Source organism: Corvus kubaryi, unplaced genomic scaffold, assembly GCF_017639235.1.
Source record: "Corvus kubaryi isolate FWS band 111438036 unplaced genomic scaffold, C.kubaryi_AGA036_p1.0 37341, whole genome shotgun sequence".
Classification (NCBI taxonomy): domain Eukaryota; kingdom Metazoa; phylum Chordata; class Aves; order Passeriformes; family Corvidae; genus Corvus; species Corvus kubaryi.
In genome coordinates, this window is record NW_024581112.1 from 12,558,927 (window position 1) to 12,584,342 (window position 25,416).

At 39.7% G+C, this 25,416-nt stretch overlaps 1 protein-coding gene across 6 annotated transcripts; it reads left to right on the top strand.

Annotated features, from left to right (window-relative positions):
• Nucleotides 1-1,595: 1,595 nt before the first annotated feature.
• On the top strand, nt 1,596-24,396 carry KEL (Kell metallo-endopeptidase (Kell blood group)). 6 transcript variants are annotated; one of them, XR_006016599.1, is made up of 19 exons: nt 1,596-1,857; nt 2,020-2,173; nt 7,273-7,414; nt 8,769-8,972; nt 9,562-9,686; nt 10,602-10,748; nt 10,984-11,046; nt 12,033-12,221; nt 12,616-12,761; nt 14,022-14,145; nt 14,644-14,754; nt 15,783-15,881; nt 16,427-16,504; nt 16,958-17,061; nt 17,932-18,042; nt 20,088-20,155; nt 20,389-20,546; nt 21,366-22,592; nt 22,712-24,396. XR_006016599.1 is itself a non-coding variant. In XM_042031382.1 (19 exons), the coding sequence occupies exons 2-19, from the start codon at nt 2,156-2,158 to the stop codon at nt 21,559-21,561; spliced, it is 1,995 nt and encodes a 664-aa protein (XP_041887316.1). In that variant the 5' UTR covers nt 1,596-1,857; nt 2,020-2,155; the 3' UTR covers nt 21,562-24,396. The 6 variants fall into 6 exon arrangements, 5 of the variants coding, with proteins under 5 accessions (XP_041887316.1, XP_041887317.1, XP_041887314.1 ...); XM_042031382.1 differs by having other exon boundaries at nt 21,366-21,461; nt 21,550-24,396; XM_042031380.1 differs by having other exon boundaries at nt 1,598-1,923; nt 21,366-21,461.
• Nucleotides 24,397-25,416: the final 1,020 nt, after the last annotated feature.

Below are 25,416 nucleotides of genomic sequence, written 5' to 3' on the forward strand. Positions count from 1 at the left end.
TCACCTCCACACTTGATCTTACAAGGCAGCTTTCTCAGCATCACAGCACCACTGAAACATGTACTAATTCAAAGAGCCATGCTCTTCACGGAGAGAGGAGTGCATTTCCTTTCCTGACACATTCCATGCACTCTTGCAATGAAGTTGTGATCCATCTGCTTTTCAGGAGGTGTCCTGATTAGTTTACAAGGTCTTGTAAAAATCATCCATACATGCACATTCTGTGTTTCTAGATAGCATGTGTGGCATAATTCATGCATTGTGGCAATATCAATGTAATTTTTTGCCAAATTATGTGGTAAACTTTCATTTAATCAAGAGGAGATGACAGTGCCTGTTTAAAAGATACTGGTATGTGAAACCACATTAACTGCAATCATATGCTCACAGCATATTGACAAAAGGCTTTTTTTGCCTTCTCAAGTGTCATTTTAAAAGTGAATACTTCAGCCAAGGTTTTATTACTTGCTTTAATTACATTATGTTCAAAATTATCATAACCATTTTATAATCAAAAAAGGCAATAAATTCCTTGCCCAAGCAAATTTTAAAACCTAGATAGTGCTCAAAGAGAAAAGAGAAGTGAAATTTGCTTCATTACATAAAGCTTGGGAGCTGTTAGATGCTGCAATTATGAAGGTAGAAGAGTTCAGATACAGTTAAGACAGATAAATAAACTGGATATTGTCATGAACAAATTTTTCCAGACAGTTTACAAAGGTATCTTCACTGTAAGATCTTACTTGTGGCTAACAAAAGACTGTCTTGTTACTTTCATTAAGTCAAATCTCAACCAATTTATGTGAGAAGTATTTGCAAAACAGATCCTGATGTTAAGCTGAAGGGAAGTGACACACTGCAAGGAAGGAAAGGTCGGTAGGGATCTTTTTGTCAGTATGCAAGGACTTTTTTTACTGTGTTTAGAGCTGTTTGGTAAATATAGAAATACACAGTTACCAGTAACCCGAATGCTAAAAACAGCTGGGAGTAAGTAACTGGTTTCAGCTGTATAAGAAATCTGTTGTGATGGTGGAGGGTTAAGAAATTATGCAAGCACTACAGAAATAGGGAAAAAATCAGGTTGATGGGAGCTCTGAACAACTGAGCAGATACCAAATTATCTTCAGACTAGTGAACCAAGATATCATACTCCCCTCAGAGACCAGCAAGATGGGGAGTGAACAGTTCCGTCCTGGTATTCTGCTTGTTTCAAGCACTTTGGAAGCTGACACCAAGCTAGTCCCCACCATCTCTCTCAGCTCACAGCTGCCACTTGAGAAGGTCTCAAATCCCAACATCCACTACTCAGTTTTTAATGTGCCAGAGAAGTGAGCCAGGTTCCCAGTCCTCAAAGCAGAGAAACCTCCCTCCCAAATCTTCTCACTGTGCCTCCTTAAATAAGCAAAGACACACAGGCTGGCCATCACCTGAGAAACAATGAATAACTGTAAATAGAATAAGTAATTAATGATTTTTTTTTTAATGCCTCTTAATGGGAAAGAGAAAGAGTCAGGTGGTGTTCACCCCTCGAATGGACACTAGGGTGCAGATGAGAGAGAGAGAGCAAGAAGCAAGTCAGCACCCTGGCTTTTCTTGTGGGAGGAGGAGCGCTGGGATCTGTACCCCACACTATCTAGCAATAGGCAGAAGCCTCCGGGCCCCAGAGCAGCAGCAGGTTGAAACAGGCTAGTGGCAGGGAGAATATCAGACCAAAACAGGCTTGTTGGGTGGGCAGGATAGTGAGGCTGCTGGAGAGAAGAGAAACAGCAAATAGCTGAGAAGAGGCAGAGGGAGATAGAGAATCACATACTTCTGTTCAAAAAGATTTCGGTGGAGCTCCAAGAGACAGAAGGGCAGGTGGGTCACAGAGACACAGAAGGGGAAGAAAAATATTCTTTTATGAGGAGTAGAGGTGTTAAGAAGGTGGGCGGAGAGTTGCAGAAACACCATTTCCCTCCCTCCCATTTTCTCTAAGGGTGTTTTTCTCAGAGCTTTTCCTTTCTCTTCTCCTCCCCACAGCAAACAGCCAAGCTGGGAAGAAGAGATTGTCTCTGAACTTCGCTAAGTGTGTGGGCCCAGAAGACTGATAGCAAGTCAAGTAAACAGAGTTCACAACTGTGGTAGCCGCAGGAGCAACGCCTGCTCAGTGACAAGGATGAGCAGTCTTCCACAGGTAAGGAAATGGGTCTGTCTTGCAGTCTGCTCAGGGACCTTCATTGCTCACCTCTCTTTTCCTTCCCCTTTCATAGCTACACTGCTTATTGCCTTGGAGGACCGCGGTAGTTGAGTTTTTGACTCAGTTTGTATCCAGAAAGGTCTTGTCTGGGTCTCAGAATTAATGATGTGGGATATGGTGCCATGATTTAGGGGTTCTTGCCCTTCCTGTTAGTCACCATAATGGCTGTTCTGAGGACTGTTTGAAGCACTGAACAACAAGTAATAATAGTAATAGTAAAAGTATTAGTAGTAGTAATAATGAAAACAACAACAACAATAAAAATAATGACATCTTTTATTCTATCTCTGTTTTTTCAGCAAGGTATTATAAGAAAGTACTTACACAGAAACGTGCAGTTCCCCCCCCCCTCCCCCCAAATAACTGTGGATAAGCAAGGCATAGTTTTTGGAATGTGAGAATGACATGGTGAGCCTAATTGCTTCCCATGAAGCATGGTATCCTTTTTCTGCTTTGATGTCTTATATAAACAGCTAGCAAAGCCTTAATTGCATATGTACAGACAAATTGCACTGAACTGTTAGCTCAAGGTTGCTAAAAAGTACAGAACATTCAAGGGCAACAGAGATAAGTGTTCTATGTTACTAAGTAATACAAACACAGAAACTTGTATGTGTTGTTACATTGAGATCTGTTCAGTGTGACTGTTGCTGTAATGCAAACGGTCACTTATCTTTATCTTGTCTGCGTTTTTACAGCTGAAGAATTTGAAGAAATGTTTGTTTTGTATATCTATTCCCAAATATCTGTGTGATGAAGATCAGACCACAATCATAATTTTAGTCGTTGGCCATAGTTTTGGTCTACAATTTTAGTATTCCAGAATATAATTCAGCAATCTTTCTGTCTCATATTTCATGTGAGCAGGTACTCTATTTCAAACATAGGCTAAAATATTTCTCAAATGACATTTAATGGGCTCAATTTATGTGCTTAAATAATTTGCTGACAAAAGATAAATTTAAGAAAATGAAGGTTTTTGTGGTATTGGGGCATTAGTCTGAAAATATGTCATCCATGTGAGCAGTGTGATAAACACAATTTGGGTAACAGCCAAAGTCGGTAATTCATGAATAATCTACTGGCTGAAAAATAATACCTTTAAATTATCTGGTAAATAGTTATGAAAAATAACTCCAATTCTCTCTGCCTTTGATCTCTTTATTTTAATTTACTTTATTTTCATGAAAGCTAGATGCTTTTTTTTCTGTAATGCACTAAACATTGTGAAAATGCAAGGTGAGGAAGAATTAGGCAGAGTAACTTCAATCTCACTTCAGAACTCAGGAACGGCTCACAAACAGAAAGAAGGAGATGCTGAAGGAAAATCAAATTCTTTGGCTGGTTTAGTTGTATCAAACAGTTCTTACTTTAGTGATAACAGTACTTGTCATGATTCTGCTATCCTAAGTCATGCTCACATTTGAATCAGATAATACATAGAGTACATTAATTTAAAATTATAATTTTATAATTATAATTATGTTTATAATTATTAATGTTTATAATTTACAAAAAATTAAAATTAATCTTTTAACGATTTTACAGCCACTTGTTTTTACTTAGCTACAGTGAGGCCATTTAAATTTGAGCTTTTGCACATGCTTAAAAACATGAAAGAACAGAAGCTGTACTGGAAATTGCATTCATCTTTATGCAAATACTGATTATTCTTCTCATCCGTAAGTGAGGCCTATAAGGAAAAGCCCTGTCAGAGATTGAAGTATTTTTATCCTTTTCCACTGTCTTGTTCAACCCATTCACTTGTATCTTTATATGGAGCATGGTGGATGAAGCAACCAGGTCTCAAAACATACCACAATAAAGTGCTGCTGCTTCCTGTAAGCTATGTAATGTTCCTGCAGCCTGTGCCCTGGAAGTGTTGGTATGCCACCTCTGGTTCCATCTAGTTCAATCCACACTCCTGCCTTGGCCAAGAATCACTCACTTAGGAAGGGGTCTGTATTTCAGTGCATATGAACCACTTAATCCAGTGTGGCATAAAAGTGAAGTTCATTCTGGATAAAGAGTCTGATGGGGATTTTGCTCAGGTCACCATCTGTATAAGAGTATTGAAAGAGCAGGTATTTGTGTGTCTAGATTTGTTTCAGCTGTTGTCATGAAAAAGACATAAAGGAGAACTAAATATGACTGCCCTCCTCTTTTTTCTCTGTTTATGTAGGTCCACTGTTTCTCTCAAACCCAGTTACAGAGGCAAGATTAGAAAGACATTTATTATGGAAGGTGAAGTGTTTGAAGAACGCCTTTTATGCTTATGGTTCACATAACACCGGCCATAATCCAGTTTCTAAGTACAGGTCCACAGCCCATTTCCACTCCCCTGTCATTTCGTTTGTGCTATGTTATTATTTGGGGCATGCTGCTCTCAGCCAGGTACTTCTCTAGTTGTTTCACAATGGAGACTTAGGGTGGCAGTGCTGTTTCTCTTAGAGATTTTTAAAAATCTGTTATTTGATGCATTTTGCATTTCAAAATAAACATAATGTATGGGCCTGAAATAGAACTACTGTTAAGCAGAAATCCATAAGAAATTGCATCAACAGTCTTGAAATACCAATTTCTTGTTAGCATCTCCACAGCCATGCCTTTTATTACTCAAAAGAGAGAAACAGGTGTCCTCTGATAACATGAAACCAAATAATTGCAAAATTACTATTATTTCATGGTAGGAATAGGCTGGATTTTCAGTGTGAAAAACAAGGTCTGTTGTAACAGAGAAGTCTGGAGAATTGTGAATGTAAATCATGAATCATTCACTCTTCCTAAATGGTGAGACATGAAGGCTTGCATGCCAAAGAATAGTTTTTCTATTTCCTTTATCAGCTAAGCTAATTTTCTTTCGCTCACTTCCCTACCATACTGTTAAGTTGTGACACTTACTCTCTTACTCCGGGACTCAAACAAGTGTTTTGCTACAGGGGCTTATGAAAGGAATTTCTTCCTTTGTAGTTTGTACTCTGTACCTTGCCAGTATGATCATGTTCTGTATCTAGTACCTTCTAATGTCAGGAGTCACTTGTAAGTACTTGCTCTCCATTTAGTTATTCTGTATCCTGCTGAAGAAGTTAGGAGAATAGGATTTTAAGCAAGAAAAGGAGTTAGGCATTCAACTCTTGTTAGCAATTTCCAGGAGCTGAGTAAGCTTTTGAGAGGCTTTTATTCAAGATTGAATAAAATGCACATTTGAAAGATTATAAAATTATGAGGTCTGTTTTTCTATTGCTTATTTTTGTTTTCTGTTCTGTTAATGTTTTTGTGCAGAAGTTGTACCGTAGTATATTAGTCCAGATGATTAACAGCAGACTCCTTCATTTCCTTAATGTTCCCTTAGGTGAAAGGGTATATACTGTGATGTACTTAATTCCTGTAAGATTTTGCTCCATTTCTTGTGATTTTTGTCGAGATCCATGTTTCCGTGTTTTGTGGCAAAGAACATAGATACTGAGTGTGGTGACAAATGCGGTTTAGCTACTGCATGTAAGGGAGCATGAGAAGAGAGATGACAGTCCGGAACCTGAGAGTCATGACTAGGCAGGCAAGAAGCAATGCCTCAAAAAGCATGGGGTGCACGCCAGTATGGGTGTAAGGCAGGCCTGGTGACAGTGCCCAGGGTCAACCAAGAGCGTAGATTGCCAGGCAAGTCCCTTGTGAGGAGACAGGTTCCAGGTCAAACCTGCAGAATCAAGTCTGTAGGTTATGGTCAGGACCCAGATCAGTGGCATGCCTGTCCAGATGAAGGCGTGGCTGCCATTGCAGCAGAGCTCAGATGGAGACTGCACAGGAGAAAGGCCAAGTGAAGAAGGGGCATGTTCATTAAGGCTGCCTCTTGCTTTGCCTCAAAGAGTTCCAAGGCCTGACAAGGTTTCTCAAACAGATTTCTTGTATCAGAGGACCAGGATAGAACAGGGAGCTAAACTTGAGCCTGTGGGGACAGTACAGGACAGGCCCTGACGCTGACATGTAGGACTCTCCCAGTAGCACTTCCATCAGCTTTCACAGCTATGAGATTTTCTCCTTGCTACAGCTGAGGTTTTCCATTATCTTCTGGGGTATTTTCCCTCCTTCTGCCTCCCCTTTCTCACTGTTTATTCTTATTTAGTCATTCCACTTTTCATTTTTTTCAGTTCTTTCCCTTTCTTTATATATTACCAGCATGCATTCACATGTCTGTTCTTTTGTAAACTGCTGTTCTCCAGTCTTATGTACGTCAAAGTATGCAGAAGGAGTGAACACCCAGAGAAAACGTCATCTCCTATAACTATATCCAGGTAGATGCTAGGGGTGTATCCTATGATAGTCATCTAGCTTCCTTTGCAGTCAACAGAGAAAAGGACAAATAACTCCGGAGAATGCTTCAGCTCATGCTAAAACAGATATCTAAAACAGAAGGTGTACTCATTAGGTGCCTAGGCTGTTCCACTGACTAAAAAGACACACCTAGATTATGAACAAAACTAAATTAGAGTGAGATAAGACCTCTCTGTATATAAGATCTTCTCAGTGATTTACAGCTTACTCCAGTTTGTAGAATAGAACAAATCTTTTCTCTCACTTGAACTGGACTTGAGGGCTTAGGATGCAGTATTTTATTTCTTCAGGAGAGATCTGAAATTAGTGCTCAGGTTGCCAGACTGTAGCAGTATAAAGAACCACCAGTCCTAGCCATCCTGTTACTAGTTTTATAGATGCAAAAAGGCTTTGATATATTCAGGAAGTACATGCAAGGTGATTCCATAAAACAGAATGAACCATGGAGGGACAAATCTCCTCATAGCACGCTGGATTTTCAATGCATAATTCATAACACTGTGCAACAGTTATAGCTTGAAAAGAAAGGGAAATGAGGAAGTGAGAAAGCCTCTGGGAATACAGTCATGTAGATGACTTGGATGACTATTGTGTTTTGGCAGTAGTCCTCTGAGTGATTTTCTAGTAGATTAGGTGGGAGATGGAGTATATTATCAGTGCTAACCTTAATATGAATTTTTCTTTCTTATTTTTTTCTGTCTCTTCAGACCTGTGACCAGGAGCTGAGAACAGGTGCAAAGAAAGAACGATGCCTTCAGGGGAAAAGCGTACTTCTGTGTGCCCTTCTTCTCAGTACTCTCCTTGGGTTTACATTGCTTATCACCTACCTCGTGATGACTTGTGCTCTAGGTATAATATGAGATACCCTTTTCTATTCTTCCTCATCCACCCCATTTTAAGACCCCTTTATCTCTTACCTGCCTCCACTGTTTTAAGCTTAATATCAGTATTAAGAACCAGACTTTCAGAATCTCCAGGAATCATAACACTTTTTGTCAAAAAGGTACATTTTTCTACCTCTTCCTTGGGTCACAGTGGGGAGAGATCCTCCACATCTGTTCTCCTCTGCCTGCCATTTAATATGCCTGAGCCCAGTTTTGAGGGAGAGCAGCGTTTTATTGTCTTGCACCTCATCAGTGTGTTCTGCTCTGTCTATAGTCAGGAAACAGAACTGAATCTGACACTTGGAGCTCCTCCTCTGCACTTTTATCTCTGACTTAAGTTTAGTCCTGGTTTTCTAGTACAGATCAGTGCAGTCATAGAGTAAAAGAAGAAGTTATAGTTTCTTGCTAATGGAGAAGCTGTGAGTATAGACCAGAAACATTAATTTACCTTCCAAATTTGCTAAAGAACTATCTGCAGAATGGTCCATGTCAATGTCTGTGCATATAGAAAGCTCAATACTGAAGGTGCATTTATATTGGTGGATACAGGTATTCCCTGCTCCAAAATAAGCACTGTTGACTCTTTGCCTAGCTTTTTTCTTTAGCTCTTGTTATGTGTTGGAGACAGTTCACTTCAGAGACCAAGGAAAAACTGTTAGTTTAGATCTAGTCCATTTCTACTCTGCCTACCTTCTCCCATGTCAACTTTGAAACCATAGTATGGGAAGTCTCACCTTGATTTACAAGTGGATTATTTCAGTAAATAATGGATCTGATCTGATGTTGATATAAGATACTGAACTAAAATGAGAACATATACCTGGTGATTTGCAGCAGTTAAGAAAAAGAGAGTTATAGATCGAAGCAAGATATTCTAGAAAGTCCTTGTCCTCTTTTGGCAAATGTCATTGCTGAGAAATGTTTCCCATGCTTGAAAAAAAGTTGTTTTAATATTATGTCATTACTTTCACTGGGCTATGTCCTTCCCTTTCATCACGTGTTGACATCATCAGTTGTTTCTTGTTTATCATGTGGCCAAATTCGGCTGATCCAGGGGAAGGACACTGAAAATGCAAAATAATCCAACTTGTGGCTGCCTAGATAGTACAAACAGAGGACAATCTCCCTGGGAAGTGAAAGAGAAAACACACTTCATCCATATTCAGCAATACCTTACAAGGAATTCAACACTGCATGCAGAGGAGCTTGTACCAAAAAAAAGTCTTTTGGGGTAAATGTCCCCTAAAAGTGTTTTGTTCAGAGTTGCTCTCACTTTCCGCTGTCACTTCTCAGTTCTCTCTTATTTACCTCCTCTTCAGGATCCTGTGATGCTGAGTCAGATCTTGGTCTATTGGAAAGACTTCTGAATTCTAGGAATGACACTGTAAACCCCTGTGAGAACTTCTACAAATATGCCTGTGGCAGATGGGAAGGCAAACAGTCAAGCAGAACCAGAGAAGAATCACTAAATGTATTTGATGTGTTGTTGGAAGAAAACCTGTTGATCCTGAAAAGGCTTTTAGGTAGGGACAGATGATTGGTGTGTTACCTTCGGCATCTGCCTCGGTCAGAGCTGACAATAGTAGTAACTGAGAGCACAATCATTCCTAACAGGGACTGAGTCCCCTCTCTTCGTTCTTCTATCATTACAGGCACAGATTTGTTTTTGAGCATGTCATATTACAGTAGCTGCATTTTAAACATTTTAATTCCCCTTGCCAAGTGTAACAGATGAAAGTCACGCTTTAAAATTCTGACAGCAACCCAAACCATTTTCCTGTTGCCTTGTCAAAGTAGGCCATTGTTGCTCTGCTAGTCTGAAAGTGCACTCTGATGATGTGTCCTGTCTCTGTGGGGGACTGAAGCCTAGGTATGCACCATCTTCCTGTTGTACTCCTGCTTCCATGCAAAGAAACTCACATATTTGGTCTCAGGAAGAGTCATGGCGCTAGAAAGTCCCTTGCTTTGAGTCACTGTGGGAAATGTGGATGTATTTATTAAAATGTTCTGGATCAAAGTACAGTATTTTCTTAAAACCGTTCTCTGCTCTAATACTGTCCCAACTTCTTTTTTAATTTATTTTTAAATTTTAAATCTACTTTTTTTCTTCAGAAAGTCCACAGTTTGGGATAAGAGGCTCAGCCAAGGAGAAAGCAATGAAATTTTATCGTTCCTGCATGGATACTGAACGAATAGAATCCCAAGGAGCTCAGACGTTGAAGGACCTCCTAAATCAGGTGAATGTTTGTGCTATTTCCTCTCCCTCAGGAAGAGAATTCCTGCACGGAGAAGGAAAACGGGCAGTTAGGGTCATACAGTCCTACATGATGTAATTTTTCTAGAATCTGACCCTAGTCATGGTTCACAGCACAACTTCTAAGTGATAAATCCTGTAGCTTTAAATGCTGTTTCAAGAACTGATTTTCTGACATCAGGTACTTGAATCTTTCCTCATGACCTTATGTATTACTTAAGGATGGCAAAAAAACCAATACTGCAAAGAGGGATCATGTTTAATCTCAGAAATTCAGTTCAATATTCAGGGAACACCTGGAATGGATGAAATTTTTGTGTCTAAAATTAGATGATCATTCAGTAGTCAAGGCTTCCAAGAGAGCTTGTTTAAAGGAGAAAATCCTTCTCTTTCCATTCTGGGAGATTCCTCTCAATGCCAAGGGGAGCTGCACATTCTTCCTTCCGACAAAGAGCATTTAGGCCCTGTGTCAAAAGAGGATGCAGAACCTTCCAGCAGGAGGAACAGTGACTACAGGCCCACCTATGAATCTGCTTGTCAGGGAGGTGGGACCTTTAATCGCTGATCCCTGTTTGTCCTTCTGAATGGCTTCAGAAAAATGAGACCTATTTCCTGTCTCCTGCTTACCCAGTATTTTTTCCTGCACACTCTACTCTGTTGCTAATTACAATTCCTTTTCCTTGTGTCATTTTGCAGTTCATTGCTTTGCTTAGGGATAAGTGTCAGGTCATTTTAAAGCCAGCAGCATATGTAGAACACTTCATGAGTTTCCCCTGGTGCTTTTTGCTCTGTTGCTTCTCAGTTATCATAATGGCTAAGCTTATAGGTGTAAAAGAAAAAAAATTAAATACAGATCCAACCCGTTTTTCTCACCTGCAGCATTTTTGTCTCTCTCTAGGTTGGTGGATGGCATAACACAGGTGTGGGGGAAACAAAAGATTTTAATGAAACTCTTCAGATTCTCATGGGCAGATACAGCACCTTCCCATTTTTTAGAGTCCTTGTGGGACCTAGTCCTTTTGACCCCAAGACCAATATTATTCAGGTGAGTATGCTAAAGAAAGAGCATTATCAAGGAAGCCCTGTGAGTAAAGAGTCAGACCAAGGCTTGCTCAAGTTAAGCCTTTGTTCTTCTCTGAAGAATTTACAAACATTTTCCAAAAGTAAAAGCAAGTTAATAACATTTCAAATTCCATGATAATTTTTGATTACCAAAATATCCTCACATTTCCATTCTTTCTGAAAATAATAATAAGTTTTTCCTTTACTCCTTTTTGCAGATTGACCATCCTGAGTTTGAGATTCCACTTGAGAGTGAATTCAAAGAGAAAAATTATCTTAAGGTAACATATCAGAGCCTGAAGCTCTGATATAGCTATTTGATGCAGGGATCTCCTTGAATTACCTCCTGGTTCAGAGTGGTCTGTTTCCATGGGTTATGGTCAGTGACCTCTGAAAATGCATCCAGATGGAATTCTTTACAAAACTCTACTTTTCCAAAGGATAGATTGTAAAATGTAGCCCATTTTAGATCCCAAGTTGAAAACTTCTAGTGTAGAAACAGAATGTTATAATTATAATTTTAATTTCTACTTGCTAAGTAATCTGAATCTGGGCTTCATTTTAGCTTTTGCCTTGCCTGAATGTTTTTTAAAAGATGTTTTTGTCCAAAATAAGGCTTTATAACAAAATTTGTGTGTTGTAGGGAGGGATAGCTAGCATTTTAAGGCATATTTTAAAAAGTTTGAATATAAGTTGAGGGAACAATAAACAACTTTGATCTTGGGACATTGCAACAAAATAAACCCTGTCATTTCTCCAAATTCATATAAACTGAGTTATTTCAGTTTCTTGTTCTGAGCTTTTCAGAAAAGTCCTCAATAAAACCCCTGAGCCAGCATAAACATTACTCTGAAACCTCATGAAGATAGAAACAAGAAGTTGACATTTTCTTTCCATTGAAAAGCTGGCTCATTATATCACTGAATTTCTCTCCTTTGACTCCAGAGATGGCAGGCCTACATCTCTAAAATTATTCAAGTATTTGAAGTAATTGTGAGCTGTAATTGTGAAGTAATTGTGAGAAAAAATAATCTTTTGGGAATTCAGTGTTCCTCACTGAGAGAGGAACTGTACTTGGCAAGGTGTATTCCACATGAATAATTACATAAGGATGTTGCAGAAAGAAGACAGTTTTAGGAATGGGGCGGGCCTGCAGTAGCTTTCAAAGATTGAAGTTTATACGGTCAAGATGGATGGATGGATGGATGGATGGAGTGACTAATTTTCAGTCATGTATCTTCCCCTGGTCACATATTCTGTATTGCAGGTTCTCCGTGTGTATCTTTCATATTTGGAGAAACTGGGGGTCCTACTTGGAGGGACAGAGGATGATCCCACTGATTCCTTTTCCAAGACCTTGTCCTTCATCTCTAACCTCCAGCGAGTTGTCACCCCACTGCAGAAAAGACAGCAGAGGGGGATGCTGTTCTTTCGCACTACCATTAGGGAGCTACAGGTATCTGTGCCTTAGAATTTGAGCAACACAATTACACGTGACATTCATGTCTTCATTCTGAAGATCCAGATGAAAAGAGATATCAGACACTCTTATTACATGCCATTGTCTTGCAAATTACACTTGGAGCCTGTTGAGCTTTAAATAACCCTTTAACTTACGGTCTTTAACTGACAATCAGAATTTTTTCAGGCCCACAACTCTCTCCCCTCCCCGGCGCTAATTCCCTTTCAAAAAAGTCAATTCTCCTCTTCAAGATACACATTATAAAAACAATTTAACTTGTCAAAAGTATCTCTTAACAGTATTACGATGACTATCCTAGTTTTCCTGTTATTTCTTGTGAGCCAGTTTAGATTCATAATTCAGCATGTAAGTTTTGTTTTACTTGCAGGAAAAGGCACCTGCTATTGACTGGCTGGCATGTCTCCAGGCTGTCTTCCATCCTATGCCAATGAACCTCTCTCAGCCAATTGCAGTGCATGACATGGATTACTTAAGAGAAATGTCACAGCTCATCAAGAAATGGCACGAGGGAAGGTAGGAGTCGATAGCTATGATTGCTCATGCCCCAAGAAATATTTACTTCAAATACTATAGGTTTAATAGGTCTGTCTTAGAGGCTGCTAAATCCAATAGTCTAACAATTGCAAGACTGCTGTGGCTTTATATCCACAGGTTTGGCCAGTGCTATGGCTTAGCATATATTCCCAATAGGCTTGCATATGCATGTACCATGTCTGAACACACATATAAAATAATATATTTATGTGTGTCACACAGAGAGGGAACACAGTGTATTGACTGGCACCCATCCACCCATAGCACTCATACAAACATGAACCCAGACTAATCCTATTCCTCAGCTCCAGCTGATCAGGATTGCTCAATACTAGTGAAATATGTGTGCACACACATGATACGGCTCACTCCAATAGCTGGTCTTAGGTATTCAGTCTGTCACGAAGCTGGCCAAGATCTCCTGGTGTCCACTTGGATATATCACATGGAATATATGAGTCTTGCATGGAATATATGAGAAACTTGCAAGCAACCCTTGCAACTTTGGTTGCTGGTACTCTGGTGTCTTCCTGTTACAAACACTCCTATCAGGTCTTTTCAGTAGCTGGTCCAAACCACTAGTATTTCCAATAGCCAGCTCTCAGACTCCTGCTCTCTCCAGAAGCCAGCTGGATCCAAAGTCCCTCCACTAGTCTCAGGCTCGTTGTCTCTCCAGCATCCAGTTCCATCCCCACACACAGTGAGTAGAATGTTACTTAACAATAGCATTTAATAAGATAGGACGTATCCTGGTGACCATGTGCAGAGCTCAATCAGACAGACGCCCTGGCAAGCACAAGTTTATGCTCAACCATCCCTTTCTACCACCTTTCCTCTCCTTTTTCCCACATATATTCTCCCAATCCACTATGATCCTTTCCTTTCCCTGCCTTTGGTCCTTCCTGTAAACATGCCATCATAAATCTTACAGAATCCCACAGACCTCTCATAATATTCTCTAAGTTTCACCCAGTCCTAAAAGTTATCCTTTTCCAACTTCCTGTAAAGAATCCTGTGCCCCAGCAGGCAGTTACCCTTTAAGTCTCCACAGTGTTTTGGGGAGTTTCTTTAGTAGACTCCTGTCAATCATCCTCCTTTGATAGCATCCAGGTGTATTCCATTCAGAGTTCTTTGTTGTCATTGTTCAGGTTCCTAGGATTTCTCTGCCTCAAGTTGCTCCTCTGATGCTTGCCTCACTTGTGTGTTTATGGTGACCAGCCTTCAATCTTCTGCCTACAGGGTCCCTCACATTTATATGATTGTTTGTCTGATTGGGAATCTCTCCCCAGCCCTTGACAGTCGATTCCAAGATGCACGCCTGGAGCTGTATAAGATCCTTTATGGAAAAATGGGATCTAGAATGGTGAGTCAGCCTTTTATCAGCTTCTTCAGCCTCCCTGACAGCTGAACACTGTAGGTCATACCTTCTGAATGTTCCCTTGATGCCTTAGATGAATGGAGTTTCTTAGATTTGGAGAGAAAAACTACTCTCCCCAAACCATTAAGTACTTCTTTTTTCTCAAAAGAAATGTGGAAGTAGACATGACACACAAAAGTTTAGAGAGCTGAGTGTACTGTATCATGGAGTAGGAAAAATATATAGATGGTCATCTTTCTTCTATGGATTTTTCTCTGCTAACGTACAAATCTTCATCTTGAGGTAAGTGGAGTAGATCATAAGGAAATAAATGTTTTAGTAGAAATGTTTACTGAGGTAGCTTAAATAGAACTACATTACATATTCACTGCTGTCATTCTTAGTCAGCAGTGTATATGCTACCGACCACACATCTACATATCATTTTACTGATTTCCTAGTTCTTTGCCCTCACTCTCATGTGTCTCTACTTTGTTCCTACAGATGCTAGCTGAGCGCTGGAGGAAGTGCTTGACTGATACCAGCTCTTTCTTTGAGCCAGTTCTAGGGAAGATGATTGTGCAAGAAATTTTCCCTGAGCAGACCAAGAAATTTGTAGGTATTCATCACCTTAACCCCCAAGCAGAGCTCAGATTCACCTCTTTCTTTTTTTGACATGCCACCTTAAGACCACATCAAGGCAGCAAAATCATGTGTAGGTTTCCTGCCTCTTTATATATTCCTCTGCTTACGCAAGTTCCCTCCTTTTTTTGGAATATGTCAGAACAAGATATTGCTGTCATTCTAGAATGATCAGTGCTAAATACCAGCTATTATCTTTGTCCCAACTGTTAGAAAAGTCATATGAGCAGTACCAATAGCTATGACAGCGGTACAAATGCATGCAATCTCTGTGTGCTCCCTGGAATAAGAGTTAGTTAACAGTTAGTTAACACTGTTCATCACCAACGTGATATATCTCAACAAGAACACTAAGCATTCAAATGAAAACATTCTGAATGGATCTACAGTAAAAAAGAACACCTGCCTGCAGTGTGGAAAAGATTTCTTTTTTTTCATCCTGTGATGGTCAGAGTTCCTTTCTCTTTTGAGGAAAGTTAGTGTAGCATCAGGTTTTGCAAACAGTTTGAAGTCTATAAGGTGGCAAGAGTAAATAACACCAAGAAAAGCTAATGGGAAAACCAAGACTACATGTAGTGAAGCATAAATTTTGATTAATAAAGCATAATTTTGAGAAGGATTAACTCAGATTGCCATAATTTTCAAAAGGGAGACACCAGCAAGAAATTCTTGTGGATACTGAATTTTCATTTTGCTCATGAAGGGGTACAATTATTCATTATTGAATGAGAAGGAATTGTCTCCCTCTAAGTTAATGTGAGAGGCCAGATGAAAAGGTGTGTGGGAGAGAACAGTGAGCCCTGTGAGGAAAAACTGGATGCCAAATAACTTAAGCCTAAATCACTGTAGAAACTGAAATATTTTCTTTCATCACAAAAAGAAAGGAATTTTCCCTCAGTTATTCTGTGGTTGAATTGCTGGAACATGCGAAGATGGTAGCTAAGAGTGAGCAATGTTTTTGTGCAGTTGTGACCATGCCTTCTTTTTTTTATCCACGGCAGGCTGAGCAGATGTTCTCTGCCATCCAAGATGCCCTCTACGACCGCCTGGATCAGGTGGAGTGGATGGATGAACAGACTCGCCGAAACGCTAAAGCCTTGGTGCGTGCGCAAGGCAGGAAGTACTGAGGCCTTCCTTTCCCTGAAGCCTTTGGAGAAGGAAGAGAAGAGACCTGCACCTTTATATATTCCTACCTGCTTCTACAGGCACACAATCTTAAATAGATGTCTTATTCATACTAAATATTGAAGGTGGTTTTGTAAGTGCCATAGGTACACATACACTGATGTGTAGGCATAGAGAGGCTCAGTTTTTGTTTGTCCACAGATACTCTGAATTAATTTTATTGGGATACAATTCAATTTTATACATCTAGTAAGGTTAAAAGCTAAAAAGCTGAATGGCAGAAGACAATACAAAGAAAAAGAATAGAACAACATTAGGCCTCAGGTCGTAGAATTGAGAAAGCAGAGCAGCAGGACAAGATATCTTCTTGAAACAGAGTAGCTGTCCTTTTAAAGAGCTGACTCACAGATCTTGCTTACATTGGTTGGAAATAGCCTTTAAAAGGACTTGCAGAATGTAAAGCCTCCTATTGATCAAGTTTCTTTTTGTTTGTTTGTTTGTTTGTTTATTATTATTTTAGGTTTCCAAACTACAAGTGGAGATTGGTTATCCAGCTCACATACTCCAGAATGACAAAGTGAACCTGGAATACCAGAATGTGAGGCATATAATGTAAACATGCCTGCCTCATTACTGGCAGTTTACCTGTATCAGCTGCTATCTTGTCTGCTTACAAAAGAGGCTATGACCTCTGGAGCGCATTTCCTACTTATCATTTTTTGGGAACATATGGGGCCAGAGAACCTTAATCTGTTGCTTCTATGCTGTTGCCTATACTGTCTCCTATTTAGAGTGGCTGGCCTGATTGAAGTAATTTTTTACCTGTTTGTATGATCTGTTTGGCCTTCAGATAACATTCCTGTCATATCTTAAATTGAAGGTCTTTAGAACTTGGAGAGAAAAAACCCACAAGTATCCCATTGGTTTCTCTTTTGATAAACCCTTTTTTGATCCATGGGACTTTTTTTTCTAATTTTTTCTTTTTCTCAATTGTTCAATTCATTCCTTGCTTATGCCCTGTGACAGTCACATTCCCTGTCTTTTCCCTCAGTTGGAGATAAATGAAGACACTTTTTTCCTCAATGTGGTGGCTTGCTTGAAAATATTGAGGGAAAATTCCTACCTGAAGCTCCTTCAGCATCACCCGCAGGATAAGTAAGTAAGATAGTGATCTGAAAAATATAACAGAATCACATACTTATGAACCAACTGAGGTTGGAGATCAACCTGTTGGGATCACCTAGTCCAATCCTCCTTCTCAAGGCAGGATCAACTAGCTCAGGTCACTCAGAACTGTGATAACTGTATGTCTATAGCTCTCTTTTACTGTGGAAGAGGAGGAAGGGCAGGCGGGGGCCAGTGGGCAGAATTGGACTCAGTACTTCTGAATGTGGTTTCACCAGTTCTGAATGTTGCTGCAACTCTGCATTGCTGCATCCTGCTTTAAAAAAACCCTTGCATTTGGCAGCCTGTCCTACATTCAGCCTGAGCAATGCGACCAAAACACCCCATCATTGTGAACAGACCACCAGACCCCTGAAAAAAACCCACTTTTTTTGACCATACACTCCTGATTAAGAGGGATAGCTGGTTCTCCTGGGCTTCACAACAAAGCAAACAGCAAAGCACTGTGATGACATGAATGCTGGTGGAGTCACCTCAAAGGCAGGACATAGGATGCTTCAGAAGGAAGGCAGCATTGACAGACGTGCTTTGGACCTAAGTCCTCCTGAAGAGTATTCTGTGCAGGACTTCACAGGAGGTTACTAATCCTAATTTACTTGTCAGGAAAATTGTGAGGGAGAATCTCTTTATGTCTATGAAAACCGAGCTATTAGTTCTGGCCATCTGTAAACAACTGAAGATTTATTTCAAAGACCTGTAACTCTAGATATTGTGAATTTCATAATTTGCTGGTGCTGTGTGAACAGTTGAACTATTTTTGCAAGCCGGTGCAAGAAAGGATCAAAGTTTGAGATAAGGAGTTAATACATTCTCTAATTTCTCTTTTTATTTTGCTTCTAGCTGGCGTGTGCACCCCTGGAGTGTGCATTCATACTATTCAGTAAGGCACCACATGGTGGTCTTTCCAGCTGGAATGTTCCGCAGTCCGTTTTTCCACATGGAGTTTCCCAGGTATGGAGGGGCTTAAGAGGTTCAAGCTGAATGTAGTCCCTGGGCTGCACCATGCTTCCAGGAGGAATCTTAGTGGGTGGTCTGTCTTTAATCTGTTTTTCTTACTGCATCCCGGGGGGAAACCCAGCTTTTTCTAAAGCTTGATGAATTCTTGGAGTGAGTGATCGTTGACTCTGCTGAAGCAAAATCAGAATCTAGGTGAAACTAAACTAAGACAAAGATACTATTCCAGAGCAAAGAGGCAGAAGTCATGTGTAGGTTAACTGCAAAGAAGATATTTCACCTTTGCCCCTCATTTTCTAGATTCCAAGGATTCCTGAAATCTAACCCAGAGAAAACAGGAGCCTCACAGAGCAACTTCTTGTCAGAAGTCTTTTTCAAATGTATCACAGTTCTTCTCTCATTTTTTTTTAAGAAACCTTTTCTGCCAAGCAAATAGATGTTTCATTCTGAGTCTTCCCCTGCAATAATGACACTTCTCTAGATCATACTCCTCTGGTTGTGTTCTTTCATCACATGGAACAGATCTCTTAAGCAATATTTTTTCTGATAATAAAAGCACTTCAAGCAGTTGATTGTAAACATATCATTCAATGTCCTTTTTGCCTGATAGTGGATAGATACTTGTCCTAATACCATTGTACTGAAAGATAAGCTCACGTTGTGGCAAGAGGCTGAAGTTTGAAAGAAACATGTCTTAAGATTGCTTAAAAGTAATTATTTTCTCAGTAGTGATCTAGAAGTCACCAGTCCTTGCAGTATTTAATTAATTTATTATAGTATGAAGAAAAGGACATCTCAAAAGAATAGTAGAAAATAATTTTTTTTTCCAGTGGTATGGGCTGTCACTGTATTTTTCCTCTGTGAAAAATGTCTATGCCTTCTTATTCCTTTTGTATTCAGTGTTAGTAAAGTACATTCTTTTCACTGTCACCTCAGTTGAATAGACTGATAAGTAAAACTTAATCAGCTTTTGGTGAGTTGGTACAATGGCATTTTCTCAGATGATGCTCTGGAGTTTAAACTTTACTGGCAAAAGCTAATTCAGGTGACTATGAAGATAATTTCTAAAACAAGAACTCAGCAAAGCAGTACAATTGTTACAGTGTCATAGAATCATAGAAATAATTGGGTTGGAAGGAACCTTTCTTTAAACATCATCTAGTTCCACCCCCCTGCCATGGGCAGGGACACCTTCCACTAGACCAGGTTGCTCAGAGCCGCATCAAACCTGGCCCTGAACACTTCCAGGGATGGGGCATCCACAACTTCTCTGAGTAACATTTATAAATTATCAGCTATAGAACTCTTACTGAGTTCCCAGTGATGAAGTAATGATCCAGTACGATAATTTCATGCTTCAGCTGTGTTAATCAGTGCACGGGAAGATAGAATGAGTCCATAATTTCATATAATGGAAATGCATTTTGAGTGTTCTCTTCCTTTTGAGAGTATCTGTAAATTCATTGCATAGAACCATAGAAATTCCATTTGGAAATAACTACTGGAGGTCTCTAGGACAACCTCATGCTTGTGGCAAGATTGCCAATGCTAGACCAGAGTAATTGCAGTCAAATCATCATGATTTTAATTTGCCTTGCCAGTTTTATGTATTCTTTCTCACTAGACAAAAGTTGCAAGATTGCTTCTCCAAACATCCTGCTTTTGTATGGTTACCATTGTAGCTGCTGTTTGTGCAGCATTTCAGACAGTAGAGGGTCAATAAGGACATACTTCAACAACAATACCTGTCATTACAGCTAATGAAGGCAGAATCTCATTCATAGACCCTTCATTGTTATGATGGCTTATTAGCTACAAATACTTTAAAATAAGCCCATAATACAATTTTAAGCATTGGTAGGATAATTTACACTTGTATTTGCACTTTTACACATCTGAGTGACAACACATACAAAGTGTTTCTGTGGGGTCCCAGAGCAGAATGCTCCTGTGGAGCACACAGTCGTGCTCAGTGGCTATAAAGAATGCTCCTCTGCCCTCTTTTTCTTTCCAAAAGCACTCTTTTCATCTTTATTTTTCAGTGCTGTGAATTTTGGAGCCATCGGGGTCTTCATGGCGCATGAAATTCTTCACTCATTCTATGGTTATGGTGGGTACTGGCTGTGGTGTCTTTATTTACTCTTCTAGGTCCCACTGGTACTTTCCCTTAGAGGATCTGAAATCCCGGTCCTTATATCAGTGTGTACATATATTATTGAGCTAGATGAACTTAAGGAAAACACATTCCAGTCCATGCTGGTTACTAGGAAGAATCAGTGATTAATGTGAGGAACACAGGTGAATGCCATAAATAGTTTTACTTCTAGGACTTTTCCCCCACAGTGTTGCCTGTGGACTGTCCTGCATGCAACAGGAGTGCACTACAAAGATCTACAGACTGCTTGGTTGAACACTATGAAAGCTACAGCTTTAATGTCAATGGCACCTTCACACTATTGGAGAATACAGCTGACACTGGAGGGCTCGCTGTCGCTTACCAGGTATTGTGGTTTTCTTACTTCTGGAATCTCATAGTCTCACTACATAACACACAAGATTGCCCTGCTGCTTCCCTCTCCCACATCCTTCTCCAGTTCCAGGTTTCTTACACCACCTGTGCCAGTGAAGCATGAGCCCAGCATGTCCTCTCTTAGTCCAGAGAGAGGTTCCTCACAAAGCTTTGCTCATAGTCTCTATATGTCCATGTAAGACAGTTTCTCTCCTTCACCACCTTTACTTCCCTGTTTATGTCATGCATACAAAGGCATGCTATTGTATATACGCTTATGTTATACTTGAGGAAGTAAGCTGAGACATGAAACAGAATTTTGTGTGGTGGTGAAATGACTATAACAATGTTTTCAGCAGTACTTTAGAGAGGATTTTTTGTTTCCTCATACAGTACTTTAGCAGTTTAACTGCTGAGGGTAGTGTGAGACCCCTAGGTCTAAGACAGTACTTGTTACATTTTTCATGAAGGACATTGGGAGGTAGAAATTCTTTAATCTATAGTCAAATATTTGTGATTTGTTTTGAAACTAATTTTCATTCTTTTATAGTACAATTACAACATCTTATGACAATGTGTGTGGTAGTATCAGTGTAGTAGCATCTGAAATGGTAAAGAAAGTAATTATATTGTTACTCTCCCACTTTAGATTTTTTAAGGGCATGGCCAGCAGCAGAAAGCCTCAGAGTGAGATAAAAAGTTGCTAATTTATTAAATATTTATCAAATTAATAGATTTCACTGACAGAAGACATGAGCTTGCAATACTGTCTAAAGGAATCTTTATTATTATCCCTTTTATCTCTCCACAGGCCTATAAGAATTGGATGAAAAAGCACAAAGAAGAGAAGGATTTACCTAAAATTGGACTTTCACATGATCAACTTTTCTACCTCAGTTTTGCTCATGTAATGAATGCTAATCGTGTGTCTTTCTCACTCTCCATTTCTCCCACACTCTTTCTCAATATTCAATCACTTTTCTCCTTCTTCACAGAACTGGGAATGACCAATGAATCTGCGAGATCCAGAATCTTATTTAGAAGCTAAAATTCATATTTACAGCTCCTAACCTGTTATGGATCTCAAAGCTAACAAAAGACCTGTCTGCAAATATATATTTTACAAAGCACTGAAATCCACCACAATTAAGTCATAGCAGACCAACTGTGTCAGGGAAAGCAGGCTTCATAGCCAGCTTCTGACTACTTTCCTTTCTGTTGTGAGTAATCCTACACATGGAAAGAGAAACCTAACTGCAAAAGTAATGTATCTGTCCATCCTTTCCTTCATTCACTTCTCTGTCATGGTGAACGGCTGGATGTCATGTCACGTCACTCTGAGTGACTGATAGTGAAAAAAAGAGTTCAAATGTTATTTAGAGCTGGAGAACTAGAAGTACACGCACACATAGTTTGTGGTTTTTGTGGGAATCTGCAGTAAGGATTTCTGCAAATTGTGGAGCTATGCGCAGCTGTGCTGTCAAGTTCCTCATGAGAGATGGTTGGATTTCTGTGCTCAAAAAATCACGTCCTTGTAAGTCAGTGTAACTGCAAAGGGAAAAGTTTTGTGTGTTCATTAAGTCAGAGCAGTGTGTAAATAAACAGCTTATTGGGTCTTGGTGGCAAGATTTGCATTTCAGAGGCTGTCTGGCAGCTACTGCGTCGTTTGTTGGTAAATAAAGACTGAAATAATGAGAATGAAGACTTGGATTGCCAGCTTAACACCAGAAAAGTCATATAATCCTCCCCCAAGTCTCTTGAGTAGTAATGGGATTTTGTGCAAGTGCTCCCCTTTGTTGATGAGCACTCATTGATTTCACTTAAGAAGCTGAATCTAGGCACTGAGACATCTTCACCACTATTTTAGATGGAGTCCAAGGTTGCATGAGCCTAGCCAGGGTGGCCTAAACTCTCTGTGTTCTGGACTATGAAGTATAGAAAAAGTGCAGATGGCTTGTCAGAGAGTGAAATGGGAACAGAGAAGTTTAAGGAAAGGGAAAACAATCAGAAGAAAGATCTGAACATTGTTGGCAGCCACGTAAGCATGTTTCCTTGTTTACTCCAGCACCCTCTGATGTGAGAGGCGTGAGAAGCCGTAAGTCTTGTTCACACGAGGACTTTCGGCCAAACTGACTTTTCTATTTTGCTTCCCTTCAGGCAATGTGTGGACATCAGGATCCAGAGAAACTCCAGTCTTCCCTGAACACAGATCCACATAGTCCCTTGCCACTTCGTGTGTCTGGGCCTGTCAGCAATAGCCAGGACTTTTCCAAGAGCTTCCAATGTCCCAGTGGATCCCCAATGAACCCAGAAAACAAATGTCGCATCTGGTAATGCACATGGAAAAGGAGGAAGAGAGATGTGATCCCAGGGAGAGGAAGGCCTGGCACATTAAAGTATGACCGTCTTCTCAGGGCCTCTAGGGTGACATGGTGCTCTTATTCACTCCTTTGCCTTCGTTTTCTTGTTATCCTTTCCTCAGCACTTGGTGGTAGGGAAATTCTTAAACTGATCTCGTAAGGAGGGGGTCTCCTCCAAGGCTCTCAGCTCTCTGTCCCAGATGTGTGACAATTCTCAGGGCAGCAAGGTGACTGGTCAGTTTCTAGTAGGCAACAGCTTGTGAGGAGTTGTGTACAGAAATACTGTTACATTGTTAGTCCCTCTGTTCAGTGCATTTACCTGTCTGCTCCAGCAGCCTCACTGTCATGTTGAAAGGGCAAGTCAACAACCTGGAGCTGTAAGACTTGTTTGTATCTTACAGTAGCTCTTGGGAAAATCCTGTGGGTTACCGGGCAAACCACACAGAACTTACAAGAGAGGGAAGAATTCTCTTCTGTTCTTTTGCTAATAAATGGAGACAGGTGCTAGGAAAGGCTCAGTGGCTACAATTTGTAGGCTGAAAGGTAAGTCACTTAATAATGAAGTTTACTGAAGGCCTTCTCTGCTCTGTTTTTGTTTCATCAGCAAAACTCAGACATAAGAGGAAAGAGGAAAGCATCCCCATTAATGGTAGGGGGATTGGGGAGCTGAGAACAGATTCTCTTTCCAACAAGACTCTTTTTTTTTAGTGTCTAGGGTTGAGGATATGGTAGAGGTTGCAGTATGGGACAGTCACAGGGGTTTCTAGAAGTTTCTGGAGGTTGAACAACTAGAATTCCAAGAGCTTCTCTGGATCCTGAAGCTGGTTCTCTCCTTACATTTGTAAACATTTACCATCCAAGCAGAGGAGTAGAGCTGTTACAGGATTTTACTTTCTACTTGAAATTGAATTTTAGGTATTAATTTGCTTTAGAGCAAAAGCAGAGTAAGAAGCAACATGGTTTGGAGCAGAAGTGCCTAAAGTACATTCTTAAGAGCAGTGTAATAATTACATCTATTTCACATTCTCATAAATAGAAAATTTATACCAATGTTCTAAAATTTACCGACGTTAGTAATTATAAAAAAGACACCTTTTGCATACTCTTCAAACTGTTTTTGTTTATGGGAACATTTTTATTTTACTTATTATATTGACTGCCTGGGGATTGTTTGTGGAATGGGTGATGGCAAGTGGAAACATCCCTTATCAATGTAAGCATTGTAAAAATAACTGTGTTAATCCTTTTCAAGTACTGACAAACAGAGCAAAATGTTTTCCAAGAGTGGACTGTTCAGAGATTTTGTTTTCATTAATTAACAAAAATACTAATAAACTGGTTGCTTCTGAGAAAAAAAAATTACTTTGATTGCAAACTCTCTATCATCAGGCCTGTTTCTTTTTTCTGTATTTGTACTGTTCACAACATGACCAGCACTGTTAGCTGAACTTCACAAGTAATAAATAAGAATACCTCAAAATAGTTTGACTTATTTACCATCATTATAAATAACAAATTTGGGCTTGTGCTTATTGTTACCATTTAAACAGAGTATGCTCTTCCTTCCCTTCACTCCTTCAATTGATTTTCTCCTAGCAGCATGTCCAGACAGTTTTTCTTTTAGATGCTAATAGCAAATAATGTTGCATAACACTTTGTATGTAATGTAGACATTGTTTCAGTGTTCTGAGACTACTTGGCTTCTGTGTTTATAGTGTTTAGAAAAAGCAAAAGCTACTGACAATATGCATTTTGAGGGGTCTATCTTGTTAAGTGTATGTGGAGGCACAGTTCCCTGGAATATGCTTTATTTTTTTCTTGTTCTTCCAATATATGTTGAATTTAATAATATTCCATTTAAAAGACAGGTTCACCCCTGAAATTGGTGAGTTGAATCAGTTCTTTTTATTAACTATGACGTTTTTACACAAAGAAAATATGAGAAGTGCAAGCAGGGAAGTCTGGCTTAGAAAAAAGTACTGAGAATTTATTGTGTCTCTCAAGAAGAAAGGAAAACACTTTCAGTATGTGCACAGGGTCCTTGCCCTTATCTTCAGTGTTCTAGTTCAATTCCCTGGGATGTGGTTGGTGAAGATAAGCTGTATTGTCCAGTAGGTGATCATGAAACATAGGTAGATGTTCAAATTGTTATCATCCACGATCACAGAAATTATTTCATGCTCTATGTCATGCATAAAAAAAGGACAATCTCCAGGAGAAGAGCGAGATTCAAGAGTAAAACCTTCACTGCTGAATTGCTCCGTGTCTCTGAGTCCTCAGGCTGCACCATATCGATCACCTCCATTCCTTCCCCAGTTGAGGAGGCCACAAATGCCTCCTCCATTTCCTCCCAACCTGTAAATGAGGTAAAAAGGGAAAAACATAACCTTTCTTCTTGTTCACTTCTTTCATACTTGAATCCTTTTTACCTCTACTTCCCTCCTGCTTTTTACTCCCTGCTTTCTAAACTTTCAAACCCATTTCATCTTCACTGTATGTGCA